The sequence below is a fragment of the Fragaria vesca genome, unplaced genomic scaffold (assembly GCF_000184155.1).
Source record: "Fragaria vesca subsp. vesca unplaced genomic scaffold, FraVesHawaii_1.0 scf0513160_u, whole genome shotgun sequence".
Taxonomy (NCBI): domain Eukaryota; kingdom Viridiplantae; phylum Streptophyta; class Magnoliopsida; order Rosales; family Rosaceae; genus Fragaria; species Fragaria vesca.
In genome coordinates, this window is record NW_004443448.1 from 851,031 (window position 1) to 875,576 (window position 24,546).

Below are 24,546 nucleotides of genomic sequence, written 5' to 3' on the forward strand. Positions count from 1 at the left end.
GGTGATCAATATTGACTCAAACGCTATGGAATGAGGTTGGTCGATTGAGACTTTTCTACTATACGTACATATGTGTATAACATACATCAAGCCATGAGTTGTCCAATCGTTTTGAATTTTAAATTGTTAAACGATCAGACGGCTCACGACTTGATGTATGCCATATAGCAGCCAAACCCGGTCGATTGAAAGTGCTTTATAACGTTTTCATCACTTCTGCTCTAGAATTACATCAGAACCCTAGCTAGTGCCGGTTGTGACAAATCATATTCGATACATAATCCAAGAACACAAGAGAACAAATTTGTTTTTGCAAGTGTAAATTTCATACTCCACCTACTGCATTTATGTCGTTTAGAATGTCACCCTAGAATAACAACACAAATTGAAATGGACCTCTCCAAAATCCAGAATCAAAACAAAACTGAACAACAAGCTACCAATTTGATTCCATACTTGCATTTCCGATTCCGAAAACTGAAATGGCTGATCAGAAAACCATTGATCCCAACAGCGGCTTCTGCTCACAGACCAAAACATTCCACAGTCTCAGACCTAAAGCCCCTCTCCCCTCCGAGACGATCCCGCTTTCCATCACTCACTACATTTTCTCCCACCTCCAAGCCTCCCCTCCTCCGCCATCTACCCCGGCTCTCCTAGACCCGTCCACGCGCCGCCACGTTCTCTACCCCGACTTCACGCGCCGCGTCAAAACCCTAGCCGCAGCGCTACACTCGCAGCTTAACCTCTCCTATGGCCACACCGCCTTCGTCATCTCCCCCAATTCCCTCCACCTCCCCGTCCTCTTCTTCTCTCTCTTCTCCCTCGGCGTAACCGTCTCCCCGTCAAACCCGGCCAGCACCACTCCCGAGATTTCCCGCCAAATCCACCTCAGCAGACCCGTCGTCGCTTTCGCCACCTCCGCCGCCGCCCACAACCTCCCCAAAACCCTCCGCGTCGTACTCCTCGACTCCCTGGAATTCGAGTCCATGACGATGACGTCATCATCCCCTCCGCTGGAGCTTCCACGTGTCCGCTTCCAGCAGTCCCACACCGCCGCGATCCTATACTCGTCCGGGACCACCGGGGCGGTCAAAGGCGTGGAGTTGACTCACCGTAACTGGATTTCCATGCTGGCGTCGGCGTACGCCGTTCGGAATAATCCGACTGCGGCTCCACCTGTCATGCTCTGCGCCGTGCCGTTCTTCCACGTGTACGGCTTCGGCGTCTGCATGAGGGTGTTGGGGTTCGGCGAGACGCTGGCGGTTATTCCGGGGAGGTTTGAACTGAGAGCGACGCTGAGGGCCGTCGAGGAGTTCAGGATCAGCCACGTGGCGTGGGCCCCGCCGGTGTTGGTGGCGGTGGTGAAGCTTGGGAGCGAGATCGAGGGGTACGATCTGAGCTCGCTGCAGGTCGTCGCTAGCGGCGGCGCTCCGCTTGCCAAGAGTGTGATTGATAAGCTCAAGAAACGCCTTCCTAACGTCCAAGTCGCACAGGTCAGTTGTGCATGAATGATTTTGATTATTTTGCACTCTAGTCCTTGTAGTTTCATCTTTTTAGTGCATGTGAGACTGTGAGTTATCAGCTAGACATGCAAGTAAATGATTCGGAGTTGATCGATCTAAATCTTAATTTGTTTAATAACAATAAAATCTATCCCGTATGTGATCCGATAACTCAGCAGACTATTAGGGTTGCTAAGGTTTTTAAATTTTCGTTTTAGTTGAGTTCTACTTTCTTGTACGTCACTTTTATTTTATTAGAATGTGTAATTTTTTATGTTTCTAGTTAAAAGCATGGGTGTTGCATGCCCTACCTTCTTCTATTTATAATATCAAGCATTTAAATGATTTGGGTTGGAAAGGCTTGCTCTCTCTACTCATATGTTAAGCAAAAAGAAAAATGCTCAAGTTTCTACTACCATGGAAATTATATGAGAGAACTATGTGGTTGGGGTAAATTGTAAGCTGAAGTGAAGTACAATGCTATTATTGCTAAGTTTCAAAACTACAAGGGCCGAGTGGAAATGTGTTGAATCTGATAGGGACAAAAGCTATGATTTTCAGGGATTTGGGCTGACAGAGACAACGGGTCGGGTATTTGGTACAGTAGGCCCAAATGAGACTCGAGTAGAAGGAGCAACAGGAAAGCTAATGTCAAATTTTGAAGCCAAGATCGTTGACCCAGAGACCGGCATTGCCTTGCCTCCTCTGATGACCGGTGAGCTTTGGGTTAGAGGACCATTTGTAATGAAAGGTAATGTTCTTTGTTTTTTTGTGTATTGAGGATTGAAATGTGCTTCATATCCATATTTTGATGCATATTTGAGGTGTTGTTTGCTTGTTATTTTGATTAGTGTAGGTTATATTGGTGATGAAGCAGCAACTGCTGCAACTTTGGACACTGAAGGATGGTTTAAAACTGGAGACCTTTGCTATATCGACAATGAAGGTTACCTATTTTTCGTTGATCGGATCAAGGAACTGATCAAGTACAAAGGCTACCAGGTTTGTGTGACATATGCATGAACAAAGTTTCTGCTTTCCTTCAATAGAATTAGTGAGATTCTGTGTGCTTACTATTGCATGTTTGCCTTAGGTTGCCCCGGCAGAGTTGGAGCATCTGCTTCTATCCCATCCTGATATTGTTGATGCAGCTGTGGTTCCGTATGTGAATTTCGGTTTTTGCTCTATTGTTTGTGCTTCTCTCAATTCTGTTGGCTTGTTCTTCAAGTTTGACACTTTGTATATGGTGATACTGATTGATAGGTATCCTGATGAGGAATCTGGTCAAGTACCGATGGCTTTTGTGGTGAGGCGACTAGGAAGTAGTGTTGATGAATCACAGGTGATGGATTATATTGCGAAACAGGTAATTCAGACTATTCCAATGACATGCCTAGCATGGAAGGATGAATTTAGAAACTTAGGTAGATATACTGCATGTGATTTTCCAACCTTATGAACTTCATCAAATGAATTTCAGGTTGCACCATATAAGAAAATACGAAGAGTAGCATTCATCAATGAAGTTCCAAAGAGTGCACAAGGTAAACTATTGAGGAAGGAATTAATCAAACTTGCATTGTCCAAGTTATGAATTCCAGTTTCTTTCTTCTGGTGTCACATTTGGATCTACAGTATAAATCTGCTTGCTACACCGACCAAAGATTATTCATTATTTTGAAGTCCTGGTGTTTTTACTTACATAGGAAGTACAATAGATAAGATTGTTTCACCTACTCGTTGAAATACAAATCGTTATGCATTTCAACATTCTATGCTGCTTGCATACACAGGCTTGTTGCAAAGCAAACGGTAAGCACCAACGATCACTAGAAATAACAAAAGAGAACCAACTACAGCATAGCTAAAGCAATTAGATAGAAATGCTGTTGGGGATTCCGCGACCAGTTACCCCAGGTCCTGAGGTTGGTAGCAGCAATTCATACGGGGGAATTCCTGCTCCGCTTCTGTTTTTTAAATGACCATCTTTGTTTCTCCTGTCAATGATCTTCTCAATTTCCTCTAGTCTAGACGAAAACCTGTGGAACAACTCCAAAATTTCATGATCATTGATCCAATGGGTGTGTAGAGGATTCACCTGTCCCAAGTACTCTTCATCTGGGGAGTGAGTTGATAAAGTATCTTGAACAGCCATTACTTTGGTAGCTTGAAGTTTTGTTGCCAAGGAAGACAGGAACCGTTGCTGCGGGTTTTGAAGAAACTTCTCATAATCAGGATCATCTTCTTGTGGAATAAGCTTTCTCATTAGGGTAGGACGGTTTGGGACATAACTGCCAAAAGGGTACTGGCCAAAGTTGATGGCAGCATGTTGACCTGAAGCAACCCAAATTATTATTGTAAGTATACCAGACAAGTCCTCTTTGGTATTAAGTTTAGGCCACCATGGCTCGTCCCGCTTGTCAGCATGGCCCTTGTTCTTGATCTCATTCCACCAATCTTGAAGCTCAATATCTGATATCACAGAATCTGGCTCGGAGTAGAAGTGTTCCACATAAGATTCTACCCATTCCTTTATGGCAGACCATACAAGGAGACCATCTGCAGCATATGGATAGTCTTCAATTACAAGTTTTACTCCGCACGGTTCTGAAGGATCTTCCACAGCCATGCCTCTAAGAATGTTAAGTAAAACGACTCAGATTATTTGCTCAATGTCATTGTGGTGATAATTATAACATGTTTCAAGTCAAACCTTACCTTCGAATAAGATCAGCTGGTAATGCCTCCAAGTCAAACCTCCACATACTCTTGTAAGCTGCCGAGCTTACCTCCATGGCATATTTTCCCGGACTGAAAGAAGCCTCAATTATTCCTCCTCCATTTATCAAAGCCTGCCTTGCCAGTGCATTAATTTCTAACGTATAGCGCATGTGAGGATGAAGTAGCTTGTAGATGGGGTGCATTGAGCTAAGTTGCCTATGAGTGGCAATTATATACGGCTCCATGGAAGCATGAGTCCTCAACCTAGGAAAGAATGAATTACCACAACATTAGTTATATACGACATACTGTAACTTGGACAATTCAATGTGTTACAGTTTTACCAGTGATTGACAAGCTGATGGATGCCAGCGTCATTGGAGCAAACATGAGCTTTGGCTAGCTTCCATATCCAGTGTGTAGTAGCATGATGCCCATGAGTATATACATGTTTGTTGTGAGGGGATGAAGGTGTTAGTGGAAGTGAAAGCTCTATGGCTAGAGGTCTCAAAAAACCAGCCTTGGTATAGAAGAACACAGTCCTTGAGGCATAGGCTTCTCTTCCAGGCAAAGAGTTCATTTTTTCAATAAATGGCAATAATATGTCATGGTAGTCAAGTATAAACAGTCTCTTATCCTCAATAGCCTGTATCATGAATTGTCAGGGGAAGAGTTAGAAGATATAGGGAGAAAGAAAGAAAGAAATAAAACCACTTAAAAATTTCAGTATTCAATCAGATACTGATACCTTTTCTACACTCATCCCATTGAGCTCTTGCTCTATCAATTCCTTCGTGATAGCGGATTCTGGAGGGCCGTAAAATGCAGGATCTAACTTACTGAGAATTGGAAATTCCTGGAAATATACATTATCCAACTTGAGGACTCAGACACTAGGGCATTTAACTGACATAGAGTGATTGACAAAGGATCTTCTTGTATGTTACCTTCAAAATCTCAATGTTCACTGGATTGACTCCAGCTAAAGCTTGTCGGGCAAACTCATTGTCACGCAACCAATTGAATCTATCCCCTGATCACATAAATTCAATAGGAGAAATGAATCACATTAAAGACCAGAAGACTTTTCCCTTGAAAATAAGATGGTTTATCAGAACAGTGGAATAAAAGGTGAACAAGTGTACATTACTTTGTATAATAGCAGGGATTTCGTATTTCAACCACTGTCCTCCAACACTAAGAACTTTTTTCATCATGCTTCCCGAAAACAGAATGGATTCTTTCTGGTCATCGTCATCTTTGAGGAGGAGACCATCATTATATAGCTTATCTATATCAGAGAAGCACTTGAAGGGTATGTCTGAACTTGACAATCTAACAGCTAGAGATGGTAACAGATTGTGGAGCAAGGCTTTCAACTTCCCACGAGAGAAAGTATTTTGCTTAATCTCCTCAAAAGTCTCGTCACGAGGCACGTAAACTGGATGGGGCTTCTCAATTCTACTCTCCGAAAGAGGATCTATTTGAATGTCATCCAAAGTGGCAATCATATATCAATGCTACAAAACCCAACTGCACTATATAAAGAAACAACATTTTATGTACCTGACTTGGATGGAGGCCGGCCAGTCCTACAGCGCCGTGGATATGGCCTCTCCTTGCCACCAATGACCGGCCTAGCTAGTTCGTCACTCTTGTCAGGATTCCCCAACTCATTGTAAACATCATAATCATAAATCCTATCATGTGGTTTTCTCATGCCTTTCCCATTGCCCCGAATACTCAGCAAGTCTTCATGTCTAAGATCTTTAATCCCTGGAGGTGTTTGTGAAGGCAGGTATGCCTGTTTACAACAACAACAACAGAAAACAATATAAGCATAGCTCCAGCAGAATCAATCATAAATGCAAGTAACTGAGAAAAATCCACACTTGGTTTTTGAAGATGATTCGATTTTGGGGGTTATCCTTTTGAGAATGGATCCAAGTATTTGCAGGGAAGAAAAAAGGGCCTTTATCGAAACCATGAATGACAATCTCCAACAAGTAAAACTCCTTCCCATGGAGATTAGTAATAAGAACAGCTCCAGGACACCCAAAGTCACTTGGGACAGTGAAATCAGCAGCATACTCAATTATGTGTGAATGTTCCGATGGTATTGGCTTTGGCAACCAGCCTCTCACAGCAGATTCCACTACCTTCCCTGAATTAGTAACTACAGAACAAAAATGGGAACACAAATCTTACATACCCATCAAAAAAATAAAATAAGAAAAAACCAAACCAAAAATTGTCTGTAAAATGTACAGTAGAACCCAAAAAAGCACAAAACTTTTTTAGTCTTTAGTGGTAATTACCAAGATCAAGAACAAAAATGGTCATGAAAATATTTCATACTCATCGAACCAAAAGAAAACAGAATTTCACAAAAGCCAAAAAAGGCACTAAAATTTTGGAGTCTTTGATAAAACTTACCAGGGTCAATTTCTTCACTGACGAGCTGGATCATAATCCCCTGACCAATCCCATTAATAAAGAACTCCCACTGATCCTCAATCTTCTCTGTCACCTTCTCCTTCATCTTCTTTCTGATCGTCACCACCGCCTTCACTTGAATCGGAGAAGAAGAAGCAGAGCCGCCACTAATCTCTTTACTCTGCAATGAAGAAGTTGAAGCTTCTTCTTCCACTGTAGCCTTGTCACCACCGCTGATCACGGCTCTGACTGATCCAAGCCCATTGGGCCGTGATCCGAAACCGGGGACATGGGCCTCCCGGAGCTTGATGAACTTCCCGGCTGACCGCCGGCCGCCGGCGAGGCTTGACTTGAAAGGAACCAGCGGCTGTGTAAGTGCATACATGTCTCTGACAAAAGACCAACCAACAACGTTGTAATGAAGTCAACGATCACTTGTCTAAGTAACTCTAACGTCGCCGGAACGACGGTGGTTCTTTTTTTTTTTCCGGCAAGTGGTGATGTCTGGGAAGTGAAAACCAACTCCGAAGTGAGAGCCTTGTTCTGGAAAGTGTGCAGCTTTCAGTTCCATACTTCCATCATTGGGTTTTAATAGTGGGAGTGTGGGACTTACTCAGTTGTCCAGAGTCCAGACTGATGAACACTCTCGGCTTGTGGCGCGTGGTGTGGAATCTCCCTGTTATGTAAAGAGTGGCGATTTGTGTTTAAGGGCGCGTTGGATACGAGCGCTGTGTGGGAGAGTGGGAAGAAGGGCGGTCTGTAATGTTACTATAATGGCGGTCCATTCTGGTAAAAGAAGACCGGCTAGTTTTGGCAGGTGATGCATGAGTAGAAAAAAGCATGTAAAATGTGTCACTAAAGGGTAAGTTTCTATTTTTAGTAACTTTATCTACTAATCAGAATGATAATCATAATTAAGCGGAATGTTTATAGTACTCCTATTCATATTACACTTATCTGATACATAAATTTAAGAACCGTCGTATTTATACACCAACAACGTTACGTGATAAAACTATACATATAAAGATTTATGGCTCAAATCACAACTCGAAATGCTACAACATTCTTGATCTAGCTCTTCTAGACATATATATGATATGGAATGTTTGGGATCACTAGTGTTGTAGATCACCAGGTCTAAATTGGATTTAGCAGCACATTACATCACACTTTGCCGTCCTATATGTTATCCAGGATCCACTAGCTAGTTTAGGACTGAGATCCAATTTTTTAAGGGTAACATCATATTTTATGTGGAAAAGATTGTCACACGTATGGATCCTTGGGCATAAACAGGCGAAACCAATCTGTTTGGAGTCTAAATAGGAAGAGTGTGACAAATAATCAAAAAGGCGAAACCAACCATGTCAAAGACTTGAACAACACAATAGAAAAAGACTTAAAAACAACAAGAAAAAGAGCATCTTTTTACATCTTTTCATGACAACCAGGAATGACAACAAGAAAAGGTTTGGGTTAAAAATACAGAAATGACAAGAAAAAGAGCATTTTGGACACATAGGATGAGTTCAACAAGCAGGTTTCTTAGACTTGTAGCAATAGTTTAGGTTCCCTGCATTTGCCAATGTGCCAATGTGAATGATACTTTGGGTTAAAAATACAATGCATTTGGTTTATCAAACCATCACAAATCCATGGTTGGTAAGACCTTGCAAGGAATTGCAAACACATAAGATAACAATAAGAATTAAGAACTATCTAAATCTTCTCCTTCACATGTCTATTCATAAGTTCAAGAATATCAATTTTTTTAGGCAAGGTGACTAAACATTATATAATTACAAAAACTTAGAAAAATACATGTCTCACTTCACATGTGTATCACATCTTAATTAAATAGGAGTGGTGTCAAAGATAGAGACTAAAAGAGAATAAAAGACTTCCTACTTTCATTTTGGTCCAGTATTTTGTCTAAAGCACTCTCAAATAATTGAAAGGTATTTTGACAAAAATAGTTAAAACATACACAAGGCTTTATGTTTTGGTAGTCTTAATTTGTCTTCGAGAAAGAACTTGAAATTTTATTAAGGGAATAACTCTATGCTTCATCATGGAAAACTTCCAGCAGAATATAACTAGGCACAGTAGCACACACTTCTTCAGAAGCAAATCCAAAATTAATGGAGGGCCAGCTCTGAGATTGGATTAAGTTTATTACTGTATTATTGTGCCAGCATTTTCCATAAGAAAAACAAATGTCTAAGGAGATTCAGAACTCGATCTTTAGTCCCCACTTGCATGGTTTAGCCATTTCTTTTTTCTCCAGTTCAGTGAGATATGAGATTTGCTTTCAGCAACCATAGATATGCATCCAGATTATTAGAACATGCAAGAGGCATATAGTAGTCAGAAGATTCTGATTTGCATTGCAAATGATCAGTATTTTATATCAGCCTGTTAGACTTGCATTATTAGATTGGCCAAAACATAAGAAGTTGCATTTTAGAATACAAGTGGGTGAGAGGTTCCAAGAAAAAAACTATGGATGAGCATTGAGCCTAAAACAGGAAGTAATTCCTGGATAAGGGAACGGTGGTGGCTGCACTGCAGGTCAGAACCTCGCCGTCTGCTGTCACCGTGTATGTCTCAGGGTCAACCAGAATCTTTGGTAGGGCGTCATTGAGCTGCATGTCGCGTTTGCGCAGATTCCTAACATTTCCCACAGCTTCTACTCTCTTGTTGAGGTCATACAAGACTTTAACCCCATTTTCTTTAGCTGCCTGTTTGCACAGGATAATGAAAAGTTATTGCTTATGAACCAAATTTAAGTGCAAGTGAAAGACAGAAAGAGCTGGAGAGATTTCATGCCTTGCTGACAAAGGCAATGGACTGAGCACTACTGGCCTTGCCAAATGCACCAAACATTGGTCTCGAGAGGACCTGCCAATAACAAAAGCACTGAATATTGGGAAGACACAGCACAAATATTACATAAGAAAATATTGTAAGAGTATAGATGCTCACCGGTTCAGGTGTAGGGATGCTTGCATTTGGATCACCCATATTAGCCCATGCAATTGCACCACCTTTAACCACCATTTCTGGTTTTGCCCCAAAGAAAGATGGCTTCCATAGAACAAGATCAGCAAACTTGCCCACCTGCAGAAGCTCATCCATTGTTTTAAGATTGGAAATAGCAGTGTCACTGTTACAGAGACCAGCCATACGCAAGTAGCATATGAAGGGTAAGAAAAGCTTGACAAGAATTAGTTTGATTTTCTGTTGAAACTTGAAAGTTACATACCTGAACGGAACCAACATATTCAGAAAATCCATTTGCTATTGCTGGATTTATGGTGTACTTTGCAATGTAACGCTTGATCCGGAGGTTGTCATTGTTGGATCCACTGGGTTCTATCGAACCTCTTTGTGACTTCATCTTGTCAGCAGTTTGCCAAGTTCTGATTATCACCTGGTAAGAATATTTTCACACAATTCTGAGCTAGGCTTACTAGAAAACTGCCAGTGTGATTAATGGATAGAGGTTACTAGAAAATTAGAAATAAGACTCTTGTGAAACATGGTATTCAAGATATTATTTCGAGCGAAGATATGAACTTCCGTGGATTGATAAAAGGAGACATGCTAGAACTCTATAATTCAAAATTAACATGTAAACGGATATGCAATGTTCAAAAAGTTCTGTATGGTCCGGAGGAAATGAAATACATTTCGAAATAAGTATCGAGGAAGTAAATACCTCTCCAATGCGACCCATGGCCTGTGAATCAGAAGCCACCATGCTAATTGCCCCCATATCATGCAATATATCCTCTGCAGCAATTGTTTCAGCTCTTATCCTTGATTCAGCAAAAGCTACATCTTCTGGAATGTCCTTGTCAAGGTGATGGCAAACCATCTGCAAGCATTGAAAGTGTGAAATGTGGTGTAAACATACTGAATGCTGTATCAATACTCGTATTAACTTCTCATACCAGCATATCAAGATGCTCATCTATAGTATTGCAGGTGAAAGGTCGTGTGGGGTTCGTTGATGAGGGCAGGACATTTTCCACACCACATACTTTGATGATATCTGGAGCATGACCCCCACCTGCACCTTCACTGCCAAAAGGAATCAAGATTCCAAAAGTAACATTATATACACATTCTATGACAGAACATGCAAACAATCAGAGTAAGTATGTATTATGTAATAACTTTGCAACATAATTACATTGACAAGTCATCAATAAATACATCTTCCACAATAACGTTGTGAGAATGCAAATTATCTTTAGTAAATAGGAAATGGTTAGCAGTTGAAACATGGTCAAAGGGATAACGTCAAGCTGTAGTCAGTATGTACCCAAAACAAAGTTTGGATTAACAGAACTTGGGCATCCTTCTTATACAAATAGTTGTCAAGAAATTGCACAAGACCAAAAAGAAGTTGCATATTAATCAAAACAGACATATTGTGATATATACCTGTGGTAAGTATGGATAGTTCTGTCTTTAAATGCCGCAATTGTGTGTTCCACAAATCCAGATTCATTCAAGGTGTCTGTGTGGATATTAACCTATCAAGATCACAATTGGACTGAATATGTTAAACTAACGAGAAGTTCCCATAGGCAACAGCCTATCAAACTTTTCTAAACAATAAAGATTTAAAGTACCTGGATGTCATATTGGTCTCCAACACTTAAACAATTGTCTATTGCAGCAGGAGTTGTGCCCCAGTCTTCATGTAGCTTCAGACCCATTGCTCCAGCCTCGATTATCTCATGTAGCCCATCAGGTTTGGCACTGTTCCCCTAAAGTGAACAGAGGGACAAAAGATTACAGGAAACAGGTTTAGCCATCGCTTGGTATTTCTACTATGCTGATCCTCTGAATGTACGGTAGGGGAGAAATGGAAAGCTTTTAAGTACTCAAACAAATAAGCATACCTTCCCTGTGAAGCCAAAATTTAGAGGCACTTCATCAGTTGATTGCAGCATGAACTTCATTTGCAATGGAGATGGTGTGCATGTTGTTGCACGAGTCCCTGTTGCAGGTCCTGTTCCACCTCCCACTACGGTTGTAATACCTGCAGATATTTTGAAAGTTATGGAAATATCCAGAGGTCAAATAAGTGAACTTAAATATCACAAAGTTCAGGAGTAAATACATAGCAGAAAGAAAGGATAAAAGATATGTAACTTTACCAAAACACAAACTATAGTATGCCATTGGAATTCTATAACATTATGTAAATACAGAAAATCTGGAGTGACTAAAGGAAAACCTAAAGAGGAAAAAAAAAAGAAGAATGATTCTGTATTTATTATACAAGTACTGCTTTTTTATTTTCTTTCATAATCTATGTCTTCAAGACCATCAGCATCACAGATAAATTATGCATCTCCGAACTTTTATCATCAATATTTTTTCAAGCCAGCACAACTGATAAAATTTGTTGTTCATAAATTCTCGATCAGTTTCCAGAAAAATTCCTCACCACTTGATATGGCTTCATATGCCAACTGCGGGCATATGAAATGCACATGACAATCTATAGCTCCTGCAGTCACAATTTGTCCTTCTGCCGCAATGACCTCTGTGTTAACCTAATTACAGAGAAGGTGCAAGTATATGTCATTTACTTGGACATTATTCTTCCAAAATCAGCTGTAATATTAGATGGTAGTTACCCCAATGATCATACTGCTAGATAAACCATGCATAACATCTGGATTGCCTGATTTCCCAAGGGCAACTATATGACCATCTTTGATACCGATATCTGCCTTAAAGATCCCACTATAGTCAATAATTACAGCATTAGTTATAACTGTATCCAATGAGTCAGCTGCTCGATTCCCTGTTGACTGGCCCATTCCATCTCTTATCACTTTGCCACCTCCAAATACAGATTCATCCCCATAAACAGTATAGTCCTTTTCAATTTCAGCAAACAAGTTGGTGTCACCAAGCCGAATTTTGTCACCAGTAGTAGGGCCGTACATGTTTGCATATGACTCGCGAGACATTACAGTGGTAAAAGCTGCATCTCTTCCTGCAACACCTTCGCTGCAATATTTGTACAGAGGTGAGGCATCTTCATTTTCACTTAATCATCTTAGTGGACAAGCCAACTGAATCAAATAATCCTACTAATATAAAAAAGTATAAGCAAACTAGGCAACTAAGCATAGACCAGGTACAAAGTCTATACCTAGCATTTGGTTCTTCTTCGTTCCCAAATTGTCGGGCTTCCAAAGCTCCCTTGACTACATGGTGTCTGTCAAAGCTTCGTACTGCACCATCAACAATGCCATTCCCTCCTCTGATTACTCTATTACCTCCAATGCTTACAAGTACAACATGTTTACTTTCCCCCGGCTGAAAGTAGCAACACAAGATCCAGTTATGTACTTGAAATGCAGAGTGGTTTCTACAATTTGTTAACAAGTCCTAGCTGAGTACTATACCAACATCTATGATGACAAAGTTTGACCTATGAAAATAAGTTATGTAGAACAGTAGAGCCAACGATGCCTTTAAAACACTGCAGCACCAACATGTCATATTGCCTTGTAAGCAACAATGTGAAACCGAATTATAAACTTAGAAGTGAAGGATGACGTGCAATGACTTGCGATGAACTAAACTAATTTCAAATACACCAGACTGAAATATTAAACAAAATTTGACCTCAAATCTCTTGGCTGTTCCAGCAGGTATATTCAGGCGCATACCATGTGCTTTCATTCGATCAAAGACCAAGTGGGGGTTGACCTCAATAAAGTGATAGTGACTGCCGACCTGAAAAAAGCAGGTGAAGTATAAGTAACTTTAATTTCTTCAACTTAGTCCTCCAGGATCGTTGTTAATGTCATCTTGTTGATTAGTTCAATTTGCTAAAAGCTCCATATCATCTTAGTTGCTTGCTAGATACACAGAACCAAATAACTCTACCATGACCAAGTAAATGAGATCAATCTGGGAAACCTTGGTACCCCTAAGCACTGAAATGCTGTACACATTGCTTAAGCTCTCGGAAACCAATTGAAACTGAATATAACCACCTAAAGGATTTTACCAAGTGAAAAACTCAACTGAGCTGAAAAAGAATGTCTTCTACCTTTTTTTTTTCATGGCTCCGGTCAAGTACTAATGCCAATTATAAATCGAAGATTATATATAGACTACCACTATAAAATTTAAGACACAGATCAACTGTAAACAGTCTATCATTAGAAACATGAGGTTTTAACAGGAATTATTCAGGATACACTATATTGACAACAATTTCTTACTGAATAAATGAATATATAAGTAGCAGCATCAACTTTAGATCAAAAAGGAAATGAAAGCACAACCAAAAGATAAAAAATACATGTGAAATTAAAGATAAACACCTGAACTGGCCTATCTCCAGTGTTGACGATTTTCAGAATTATTGCCTTCCTTCCCTCATTAATTACAATATTACCACCTTCAAAGATCATTTGGCCAGGAATTCTACCATCCGCCATTTCTGGAAACTTATCAACTGAGGGAACTGCAGAAGAATGACATTTCATCAATGACCATGTGATGCCAAATAAAGCCAATAGGTCCATCAGAAAGTAATTTGAAACATTCTAGCATACAATAACCCTTACCAGGAAGAAAAGAGTTCTTTAAAGCTAGTTCTAGATCTCCATTTTCACAAGAAATTGGATCATGAATGGTGACTAACTTGGTCCCATCACGAAACGTCCCTTCAACCTACATACAAATCTACTAATCAAAATGGATTTAATGTTTCTAACCAATATTTCAGCAGCATATTATAAATTTCTGGCTTCTCAAACTAACAAAGATACAATCAAATTCTTCTAAAGGGTGAACAAAAGCCACAAGCCAAATGAAAATGAGCACAATACCTGCACCATATCCAAAAGATATTGTACACCAGGAAGAACTTGCTTCCTGTTTGAAAAGAAATATGCACATCAGTACACACATAAATCCCAACAGTTCAACAAACTAGGCAATCCTTGTCAAGGCCCACATAACTAAAAGAGAGAAACTTAATAATGGGTTTACATTGTTCAAACCATTTACCTCCCCAGAAGCTGTTTCCCAATGTCCATCAACTCTGCCACAGACTTATCACCATCTCTAACAAACTCCAATATCTACCCAGAAAAGCTATATCAGACCAAAACCTCTCTATATATACAAAACCAATCACCAACATCCCATTCATCTCAAATACGATTAAAGTTTGAAACTTTGAACTGAACAAAGAAAAAATATAGAAGCACAAAACACCTGAGTGGCTATGAGTGCAACAGCTTCAGGGTGGTTGAGCCTTAACCCACGAGCAAGTCTCTTCTGGGCTAGAAACCCAGCATTGTGGAGACCCAATTTGTCAAGCTCTCTTGGAACCAGCTTCATGTTTCTGCTTCCAAGTCCACGCCTTTGAACAAATGTAAAGCTCCGGAAATCAAAGAGATATATATGATCAGAGATGAGATGGCACAGATGTCAAAGCTTTCAACTTTATCAGTCCGATGAAGCAGAGATGGGATTGGGTCCAATGAGTGTGAACTGTGAAACTAGTCACCTATGGCTTTGTTTGTTTGTTTGTTTGCATATGACCTTGTGGCAACTGGCAACTCCTCGTTTGTGGGTGTTTAACTTTTGGGGCCCCTTAACTTTTTACCCAACCAGTGTAAATCAACTGTTTTTTATCTCAAAACGCTGTCCACGTCGAATTTCAACAAAGTTCCAACTTCCAAGTGGAGTTGTTGGAGTTTATGTCACTTTTTTTGTCTCTGAGTTTTGTTTCAGATCAGTTGCGGTTGGGAATGATCTCAAGGGAGTGAAGGGACCAGTCCCAGGCTCCCAGCTGCTAAATCCCAGAGCGGCTGACACAGTGAAATTTGGATCGTCGTTTGTCGTTTCAATAGTGTGATGCTAACTCTTTTTTTTGGGTTCGAAATGTAAAGTTGTATTAATTTTATTAGTGTGATGCTAACTCATAGGCACTATATACTTTAGGAATAAGATTCGGCAACATTCTCTAGTTAAGATCCGGATTCTATGTTTGGATTTAAGTTGTTTGAATTTGTTTGGATGTCTTATAGCCATTAGATGGATGGTCTTAGACTGTACTCAATTCAATAGTTAGAAGTTATTCGAGCAAATCTAAACAACATAAATTTAAGTAAATAAACCAAATTCCTTTAGCTAATGTAACATTATGTTATACAGATTAAGTAGCTCTGTTTGATATTCACTCTAGCTGAGCCTGACTAGCTAACGAATGTTTGGGATGGGAATGTTGAATATTAGGACATGTTGTATGTAACTTTGTATATAACTCATATATAGCAATCGGTTGTCTTTTTTCCTTGTGGAACTTTAATAACAATAACAATCTTTAGTAAAATACGTACGAATCTACATTCTTTGTGTAATGGTCTGAATAGAATATGTACAACGTACAAGATCTCAACAAAGAATAAATGTAAAACATACATTCAAGTCATTCCAACATAACAGCTTTAAACATACCATGCATAGATTAACTCAAATCCCACTTATTTTCAAAACTTAGTTTACTACTTCGAATTTTCATCCTAAACAAAGACTCCGTGCCGGGCGCAGATTAACTTAAATCCCACTTCTTTTCGAAGCTTAGTTTACTACTTCAAGTCTCCATCCTTAAAAAGGGCTTGGTAGTACAAATCATATCCGACTTTGGACTTTTTGCCGGTGGTCTTAATATAGTACATGGCAATGTTATTGTTCTCCAATATTTGTCCCACATCGAAACAAAAGAAACGCCGGGTACGCCAGGCTCCATATATTTAACTTTTTACCCACATCGTAAAAACATAAACAATTTCGGAGTCACGAGGTACCGGGTGGGAAAAGAAGCGACTACTTCGCGAGGTTTCGAGTAAATCTTTTTCTTTTTACAGCAGACTTCATTAAATTAGTTGCAAAATCGTTCTCTGAAAATTCATTGGTCCTTGTTTCGGTTGATTTTAGTTACTGTTCTTGAGTGCTTCTATATAATCTCATCTCAATGGATCTTTGTGTGTAATGACTAGAGCTATAACAGGTTTTTACGCAGGGCCAAAATTCAAACCTACCACGACCAATTTCATCCTGATATTTTTGTGCATATTTAGCTAGGAAGTGTTTTGGGTCATAACTTGGGGTTGAAGCAAATATTCTCATTGACTCTAGCACTTGGAGTTCGAGTGACCAAGAGGGATGCGAGGTCGAAAACGCAGCTGTCCTGGTGTTGCACCAGCCAGAGAAGCTCGTAGAGTCCGCAGGGGCGAAAAGGAAATCGACTATGAGATGATCCACCATATGGAAGCCGAGGCTTACCATGCCGTGTTGAAGGCCTTTAGTGCACAATCAGATAGTCTCTCTTGGGATCGGGTGGCCATGATGACAAAGCTGCGGAAGGAACTTAACATTACAGATGATGAACATGCAGAGCTGCTTGTGCAGATTAGGCGATCCGATGAGTCTGTCAGAGCGTTGAGGGAATGGCGAAATTCGAATGGTACTGCCATTCAAGAGTTTGGTAATGTCGATAAAAGATCCGGTTTTATTCAGATTCGTGCTACTAACGAAATCATTCATGAGGTTGAGAAGCTGCTTGACTGTCAAGAAATCCTCTCACCGGCGCAATTGGAAGCGGCAAAGTTGGTCCTGCAAGAGCACGAAAGGGATATCCTGGAAGTACTTGATCAACTGGCTATTGATGAAGCTGCTGGTGCTTAATTTCGACCTTATTGTAAAGTTGTAATACTTAGTTACTTGCTCTCATAGCAACCTAGGACTAGTTCCTCTAGCTGTTTCCTAGTTCTATATTGACTGACTTTCCATAGATTCAATCCTTCATGAATTTGCAAAGTAATCTGTACATGATGGGAAAAATCATGGTTCATCTCTTCTCGGATATATCCAAGTAACCCATCTCTTTTTTTCTCATCCCCACAGAAAATCAAATGCATAACCTCCACGATATTTGTTTGTTACTCCATGACCAACAGCCCAAAGCTCCTGCATATATCTATGTGATCAATAACGTCAATCAATCTGACAAAAGAAGTTTACGATTATGTCAAAGTTGTCCAGAAGCTACAATAACACAGATCAGTAATAATGTAATAAAAGAATATTACTACAAGAGTGAAATAATGTGTAAGATGATTACACTGGAAGGTTTTGTTTTCTCTATGTCAAACTCAATTGGGATATTTGGTATATGGAAATATTTACAGAGTATATGTACAGCAAGCACAAAACAGGCCAATACTAGGACGATACATGTACTCTTGCAAGTCAAAATTCACTAAACATCAGCGATGTATAAAACAATTCCTACCAGAGACAGTTAACTAGCTTGGTTTCGAGGAGGCAATGTGGGTACAAAAGAGCCCGGTAATTGCTAGGTGCTGCTTAAATATTCTTCTTTCAAGCAGCCTTTGACACTTCTTACTCCACAATGACAGAGAGCAGTATCAATGCGATGGTACGGTTACATCAGAGACTTGACTGCAGATTAAGCTCATTTCTTTCCTTTACGAGCAAGAAATCGTTCTCTAGCCGCTTGTATTTTACTTTCTTGATCATCAGGAACTGCTGTAACATCTTTCTTTGGCAAACTAGCAAGATTTCCCTCTGCATGCTCTTCGATACTATCAATCCCACCGCTACATTATGGAAAAACACAATTACTTTTAATACGGTACCTTGAATTAGGAACATAATGATTTTCTACATAAGTCTGTTCATGGAAACTGGCTTACCTCAGCTTGTTGATGTTTAGGTTATTAACCTTGTTCAAAATGGGTGCAACCCATGAAACATTTACAGCACATACAGTGCGCAAGTATGGACGAGTAGTCGCAATAAGTTCCTGGTACACGACATAATTTGGAAATTTCCCTTCATCATCTGGTTTTAGCACAGAGGATGGATGCACCTAACAGTAAATATCAACAAGTCTTAGTTCTAGACTTCCAAAAATTCAGTACACAAAACTAAGTGAGCCTCAAAGCCATAATCCCTTTCCTCACTAAATTAGATAATAGAAGGGGCATATAAAGTAAAACTCAGTAATCCAAGAGTACAAACAAAACAATCCATACCTGTACTACTTGGGGCTTAAAACCTAAGGTTCGATAGCCATTGTGAAATACCATTCTCTCAGCAAGCTGATTTGCATACCCCACACACAAAGCCTTCCTCAAGTTATTATAATCCTGTTGGGTTTCTTTCCCTCTTCTGCTTGTCTGTACATCTAATGATCCTGTGTTTACAGATACAAATTTTGTCAGGGGCAATTTCATCAACTTGTGGGAAATCATGGTAGAATGCATTACAGAATTAAAAAATCTCAAGCATCTTTTTAATTGATATAAGCAACTTGGTACATATTCATAATAACAACTTACTAACCCTTTGCCACTTTTTGCATGATTTGACACAGCTGTTTCCTTACATCCTTGACAAATGTCATCCCTCTTACCTAAAATAATGAGTTCCAAAAAAGTAGTTCATATATATTAGGAATCTTTTTTTAAATTCCACAATTGTAATTCATAAACATTACTTCGTACATAAGATTTTTTATACAACTAAAGAAGGTACCTGCAAGCCACGGTCTTTGCACCAATCAATGTTATAGTGAGTTTGATGCCAGCACTCATAGATCTGTAGCAACTGGATATGATCACCCCAACCAGAACCATCAGGAAGGTCCAAATGATCATGTTTCCTTTTCTTCTCAGTACTCTTGCTGAAATGGTATGCAGAAGTACAATTATATCAATTGAAAAAACTCATTCTAATTTATGCATGCATATTTAGTTCCACAATGTCAGATATCAGATATGTCATTATCATCAGAGCACTATGCACATTGTTTGAAAGCAAAATGGGTTTAATCAGATCCAACCCCACTGCTCATTGAGATAATTAACAAACTTTCACAGGAACACTACTTTATAATTTTAGCATGCTAACCTTCGACCAGGAAGCAATGTAGTTTCTGCAGATAACATAGCAGCAACAGTCAAAGCCTGGGACAAGCAACCATTATCGTTTGCCTCCATCAAGGTTCTTGACAGTGAAGGTTCTAGTGGAAGTTCTGCATATCATCAAGGAAATACTCAGTAAACTTGTCAAAAGGATTATAATTAGTGCACAGACAGTACTCAATTAGTAAAATCATTCCGAACACTAGTATACTGATAGGAAAAAATAGCTCTAGCAAACTGCGATGCAGATATAACATGAATACATAAACAGCATTTTTGTCACAATTCAGCTTAAGGACATGCATCATATTTTGAAGAATTGAAATTTGTTTAGTCCTTGTGGTTTGAAGTCGACATCTGTTTAATCCTTGTGGTTTTATTTTAATCTGATAGTCCTTAAAGTCACAATTTTTCATCCAAATAGTCCTTATGGTTTTATTTTAATTTGAATAGTTCTTAAAGTTATGATTTTTCATCCAAATAGTCCTTCGGACAATTTTCTCAGTTAAAGGCCATAAAGACTATTTGGATGAAAAATCATGACTTTAAGGACTATTCATATTAAAATAAAACTATAAGGACTATTTGGATGAAAAATCGTGACTTTAAGAACTATTCAGATTAAAATAAAACCACAAGGACTAAACAGATATCGACTTTAAACTACAAGGACTATACAATATTTTACCCTATTTTGAACCATACAATGATGTTCTGGTCTTCAAATGGTAGGGCAGTGCAGCATTCTAAACGTAATAGAACTACTAAAACTCATTCATGCTTCAAAATAAAGTAAATAAAAATAAATATAAAACATTTCAAAATAGGATGTGAATCTAACCAGCCATTGTCTTCCCAACTCTCGTGATCAATCCATCTTCATCAATAGCGTCAATAAGATACAACTGCTTCAGAGCATCTTGTAAAGATTCAGCTGCAGCAAACAACTAGTTAGGGATTTTAATTTTATGCCTAAACAGGAAAGAAAAGCACACAAACACAAACATGAAAATAAAGTGAAAATAAAAATAAAAAGTCTGTCTTACAGGAAGGAGAATCAAGAAAATCGAATTTGAGAATGTCAATGTCAGGGAGGTCCAAAGATTTCAAATAAAGAACACTTCCAGCAAGTGAAGAACGTTGAATTTCAGGAACTGTTGCATCGAGGAGCTCCTCATGGTAATCGATGGAAGGATATAATCGATAGCATTTCCCAGGACGTGTCCTCCCAGCTCGTCCTGCTCGTTGATTGGCCTGTACCCTGCAATAACACAAATTCAAGGAGTATTTAGAATGATAAACAACATATAACTGCAGAAAGAAACAAAAGACAAGCTATGAAGAAAATATAATCTACTGACTCCTTACTTGCTAATTTGAACAACATCGAGGGAGTACATGCCAGTTGAGGGGTTGTACTGCCGTTGCTTAACATAACCAGAATCAATAACATACCTAATATCCACACATTATAAATATGAGAAAACTGCATAATATCAGTCATCCTATGAGAGCGTAATTTTTCGTAATATATTAAACTGTGTACTGTATTTACGAAATTAGTAAGACACAACAAGAAAGGTAGTAAAAATGGTTTCTTAGATTCTGTTTCCACCATTTGCATTGCTTCCTTAGAATCACTGATTGAATTTCATCCAACCAATCTCCTGGTTGTAAACAAAATATGGACAAAGAAGGAAGGATATAGACTGAATGTAATAAACAAAAGAGTCTCTAAACAAAATGCAGCACTGGCACACAAAAATGAATATGTAATGAAAGCAAAACAAAGGATGGTAATCCCAAGGAATTAGTTTCTATATAAGTATAGGTTTTCTTACACAACGCCATCAACAGTCAAAGAAGTTTCAGCAATGTTTGTGGCAACAATAAATCTCCTACAATTAGGAGGTGGGGGACTAAATACACGTACCTGCATAGAAAAGAAAAGGCATGAACTACAAGTATTGCTTGATAGAAAGAAAGAATTGTGAGATAAAGCCCTCAAAAGTCACAAGTCAGATTGAAAAGTCTTTACTTGCCTGCATTTCAGGCTGCAGAGAACCGTGAAGAGGAAGGATTATGGCATCCAAGACAGATCCTTCCTCCAGGCTTCTAACTCTATCTTCTAACTTAGAGACCAACTTCTCTATGTCATCCTACAAAAAATAAAAATTTACTGGTCAATGGAAGCATTGTACGGAACACAAATATTACAATAGTTATAATTGAAAGTAGTGATTGAAAGGTAAGGATTCCATATAACAAAGCCAAGTAAAAAGGAGATCATCTCACCTGCCCAGTCATGAATATCAAGACATCACCTTCAGGTTCCTTTATATGTATATCTGTAACAAGAGAACCAGTTAGGTCTTCTTCCTTCTTTTTGGTCCTAAAAAGCTAGTTAGGCAAGAACACAGAGTGACATACCCATAGACCTTAATTTTATACTAATCAACTAGATTCTGTGTGAGCATCTGTAATGCAAAAATGCACCTTGAAAAGAATTAACGTACTTCCCTAAAAGTTAGATGAGAAAGAAACTAGGAACTGCGGGATACGATTAGAGTAAAGTGGAAACAGGATAACTTGACATTAACTACTTGAGATGAAATCATTAGGATTACTTGGTCAGCATAATGCAAAAAGATCATCTACGCATTGACATGTTTCCAACACTATTCGAAGCATACTAGATTGTTTGCAACAGAATGAAGCCACCACATTGAACATGTAAATACTTAAACATAATCGAACCAAAATAATAACATAAAACCGAAACCATACCGAGAGCTGTCTTTAACGAAGCCTCAAGATAGCTCTTAGGACGCTCATTGCTGTACAATATCTCCACAGGGTAAAGCTTCCCGGGCACATTCAGCACAGGGCAATTCGAAAAGAACTGTGACACTTTATCACCATCAAGAGTTGCAGAAGTAACAATAACCTTCAAATTCGAAGCGCGACGCTTCACCAACCGCTTCATCAGTCCCAGCAATATGTCCCTACATCCCAAAGTTTGCATAAACAAACACTCCAACACACTAAACAATCGAATCAAAACAACAAGTACCACACTATATAACCGAATCGAAAGAAGAAGTAAGTAATGTACGTGTTGAGACTTCTCTCGTGAGCCTCGTCGAGTATAATCACAGAGTACTGATCGAGCTCCGGGTTGGATAAGCTTTCACGGAGGAGAACTCCGTCAGTCAAGTACTTGATCCGAGTCCTATCGGAAGTTCTATCTTCGAATCTGATGGCGTATCCGACTTCGTCGCCGAGCCGGACATTGAGCTCCTGCGAAACTCGTCTGTGCGATAATCTCAATTTCAGAATCAGAATTTTCAATTTCTGAGACGGCGAAGGAGAAAATTTCAATTTCAGGTTACCTGGCGACGGAGACGGCGGCGACACGGCGGGGCTGAGTGACGCCGACGATGCCGGAGTTGGTGTAGCCTCTGCGGTGGAGCATCTGAGAGAGCTGCGTGCTCTTACCGGAACCGGTCTCGCCGATTATGACCACGACGGGGCTGTTTTGTACTGTTTCGATGATTTTCTCTTCGAACTGGAGGATTGGGAGCTCCGCCATTGTTGAGAAACAGAAGGGAGGTTTAGAGTTGCAGAGCGGAGAAGAAGAGTGCGAGAGGTTTATGAGAAGAGAGAAATATTAAAAGTGTGACAGTTAAAAAGTGTTACATTAATATCCACATCATATCTCTGTCCAATTTTCATGACCGTTCGGTCAAATTACTCAATTAGTATCGGCATGGTTCGAATCTGGATATAAGATTTCACACATATATTTTTACCAACTCCGATTATATGTAATGATTAAAAATCATTGAAAAGTGGAGTTAGTTGATACAGCTTAACACAAACAATGTTCATCCGAGTCACAAGTCACCTATCCTCCAAAATCTAGGCACATACTTCATTTTATTCCTTATAATCTCCACCAAAATACAAGTAACCTAAACCAGCAGGAAAAAAAAGGAAGGAGGAAACATTTTAGGACACCTGCACTACTGCATTCTAGCTTAGGTCTTCATTAGGCATCAGTCAATATAAACTCAAGCGTAAGAGAAATTTAAAAAACACAATTTGGGATTGTGATTGCAAACTGTAATGTCCATTCATGGAAGAAAAACCAAAAATGTCAAAAAATTTTGATTTCTTAACTGATCATAGAAGTTTGAGATGAGTAATCTACAAAGAATTCTAGTACAAGGGAGGCTCGTTCTTTCACTCCACAGTAATCCCACAATGTCTGTCCTCTCAGTCAGTCGTTTCAAAGCCTCAATATTGTTTTCTGAGTCACAAGCGTTAGAGGAGAACATATTGAAGTGTTGCTTGATCGGATAACCTTCCCCTCGCGGATCACATCTAGGATAGCTTGTTTGAAGACAAGAGTCCACATAGCTGACTCTGCAATTGAGCTTACACTTTGTCCAATGGAGCTGACAAGGCCAAAATGGGCACCATTTGAAGCATTCCTGGTATTTATATCTTGCACAGATCATTAGTGCATTTTCTCCAGATTCTGTTTGAGAGTTGACATTCGACCACCATCAATCAGTATCAGTTGTTGGAGAATCTTACTTGATCCAAACCGCGACGCCATGTGGATGGGATACTCATATGAAACTACATGATTTCATATGGAACTTTATTTCAAAACATACAAACCAGTTGTAAACATAAACCTGAACTGCTTATAAGCCACGAGTTGTTTTCATGAAACTTACGGTGCCGATCTGCTCTCTTTTATAAATAGCCAATGTTTTTGGACCAAGAGGATATAACAGACTCTTATCCGAAATGGAAATTTGAACTAACGAAGAAAAGAACCTGAGTTACGACTAAAA

The 24,546-nt window shown here is 39.3% G+C and overlaps 4 protein-coding genes across 4 annotated transcripts; 1 reads left to right on the forward strand and 3 right to left on the reverse strand.

The window, feature by feature from the left end:
- Positions 1-482: 482 nt before the first annotated feature.
- LOC101298284 (4-coumarate--CoA ligase-like 9-like) lies at positions 483-3,535 on the forward strand. The gene is made up of 6 exons (XM_004310151.1): positions 483-1,496; positions 2,067-2,256; positions 2,362-2,507; positions 2,599-2,666; positions 2,769-2,871; positions 2,986-3,535. The coding sequence occupies exons 1-6, from the start codon at positions 483-485 to the stop codon at positions 3,097-3,099; spliced, it is 1,635 nt and encodes a 544-aa protein (XP_004310199.1). The 3' UTR covers positions 3,100-3,535.
- On the reverse strand, positions 3,024-7,047 carry LOC101298571 (lipoxygenase 6, choloroplastic-like). The gene is made up of 9 exons (XM_004310152.1): positions 6,663-7,047; positions 6,119-6,402; positions 5,793-6,030; positions 5,377-5,706; positions 5,174-5,259; positions 4,975-5,082; positions 4,571-4,872; positions 4,224-4,490; positions 3,024-4,138 (listed from the first exon to the last, which is right to left on the reverse strand). The coding sequence occupies exons 1-9, from the start codon at positions 7,045-7,047 to the stop codon at positions 3,379-3,381; spliced, it is 2,760 nt and encodes a 919-aa protein (XP_004310200.1). The 3' UTR covers positions 3,024-3,378.
- A 2,005-nt stretch (positions 7,048-9,052) lies between these two features.
- Positions 9,053-15,062, reverse strand: LOC101301460 (urease-like). The gene is made up of 18 exons (XM_004310005.1): positions 14,937-15,062; positions 14,727-14,800; positions 14,546-14,591; positions 14,282-14,387; positions 14,036-14,178; positions 13,329-13,439; positions 12,850-13,016; positions 12,326-12,704; positions 12,133-12,241; positions 11,582-11,721; positions 11,309-11,446; positions 11,118-11,209; positions 10,622-10,751; positions 10,387-10,545; positions 9,931-10,098; positions 9,651-9,785; positions 9,495-9,566; positions 9,053-9,406 (listed from the first exon to the last, which is right to left on the reverse strand). The coding sequence occupies exons 1-18, from the start codon at positions 15,060-15,062 to the stop codon at positions 9,185-9,187; spliced, it is 2,517 nt and encodes an 838-aa protein (XP_004310053.1). The 3' UTR covers positions 9,053-9,184.
- A 3,086-nt stretch (positions 15,063-18,148) lies between these two features.
- On the reverse strand, positions 18,149-23,270 carry LOC101301748 (ATP-dependent RNA helicase DHX8-like). Its single transcript, XM_004310006.1, has 15 exons — positions 23,071-23,270; positions 22,794-22,991; positions 22,466-22,683; positions 21,974-22,026; positions 21,721-21,837; positions 21,520-21,611; positions 21,047-21,133; positions 20,725-20,939; positions 20,520-20,612; positions 19,665-19,788; positions 19,290-19,437; positions 19,098-19,167; positions 18,788-18,948; positions 18,446-18,621; positions 18,149-18,349 (listed from the first exon to the last, which is right to left on the reverse strand). The coding sequence occupies exons 1-15, from the start codon at positions 23,268-23,270 to the stop codon at positions 18,205-18,207; spliced, it is 2,097 nt and encodes a 698-aa protein (XP_004310054.1). The 3' UTR covers positions 18,149-18,204.
- Positions 23,271-24,546: the final 1,276 nt, after the last annotated feature.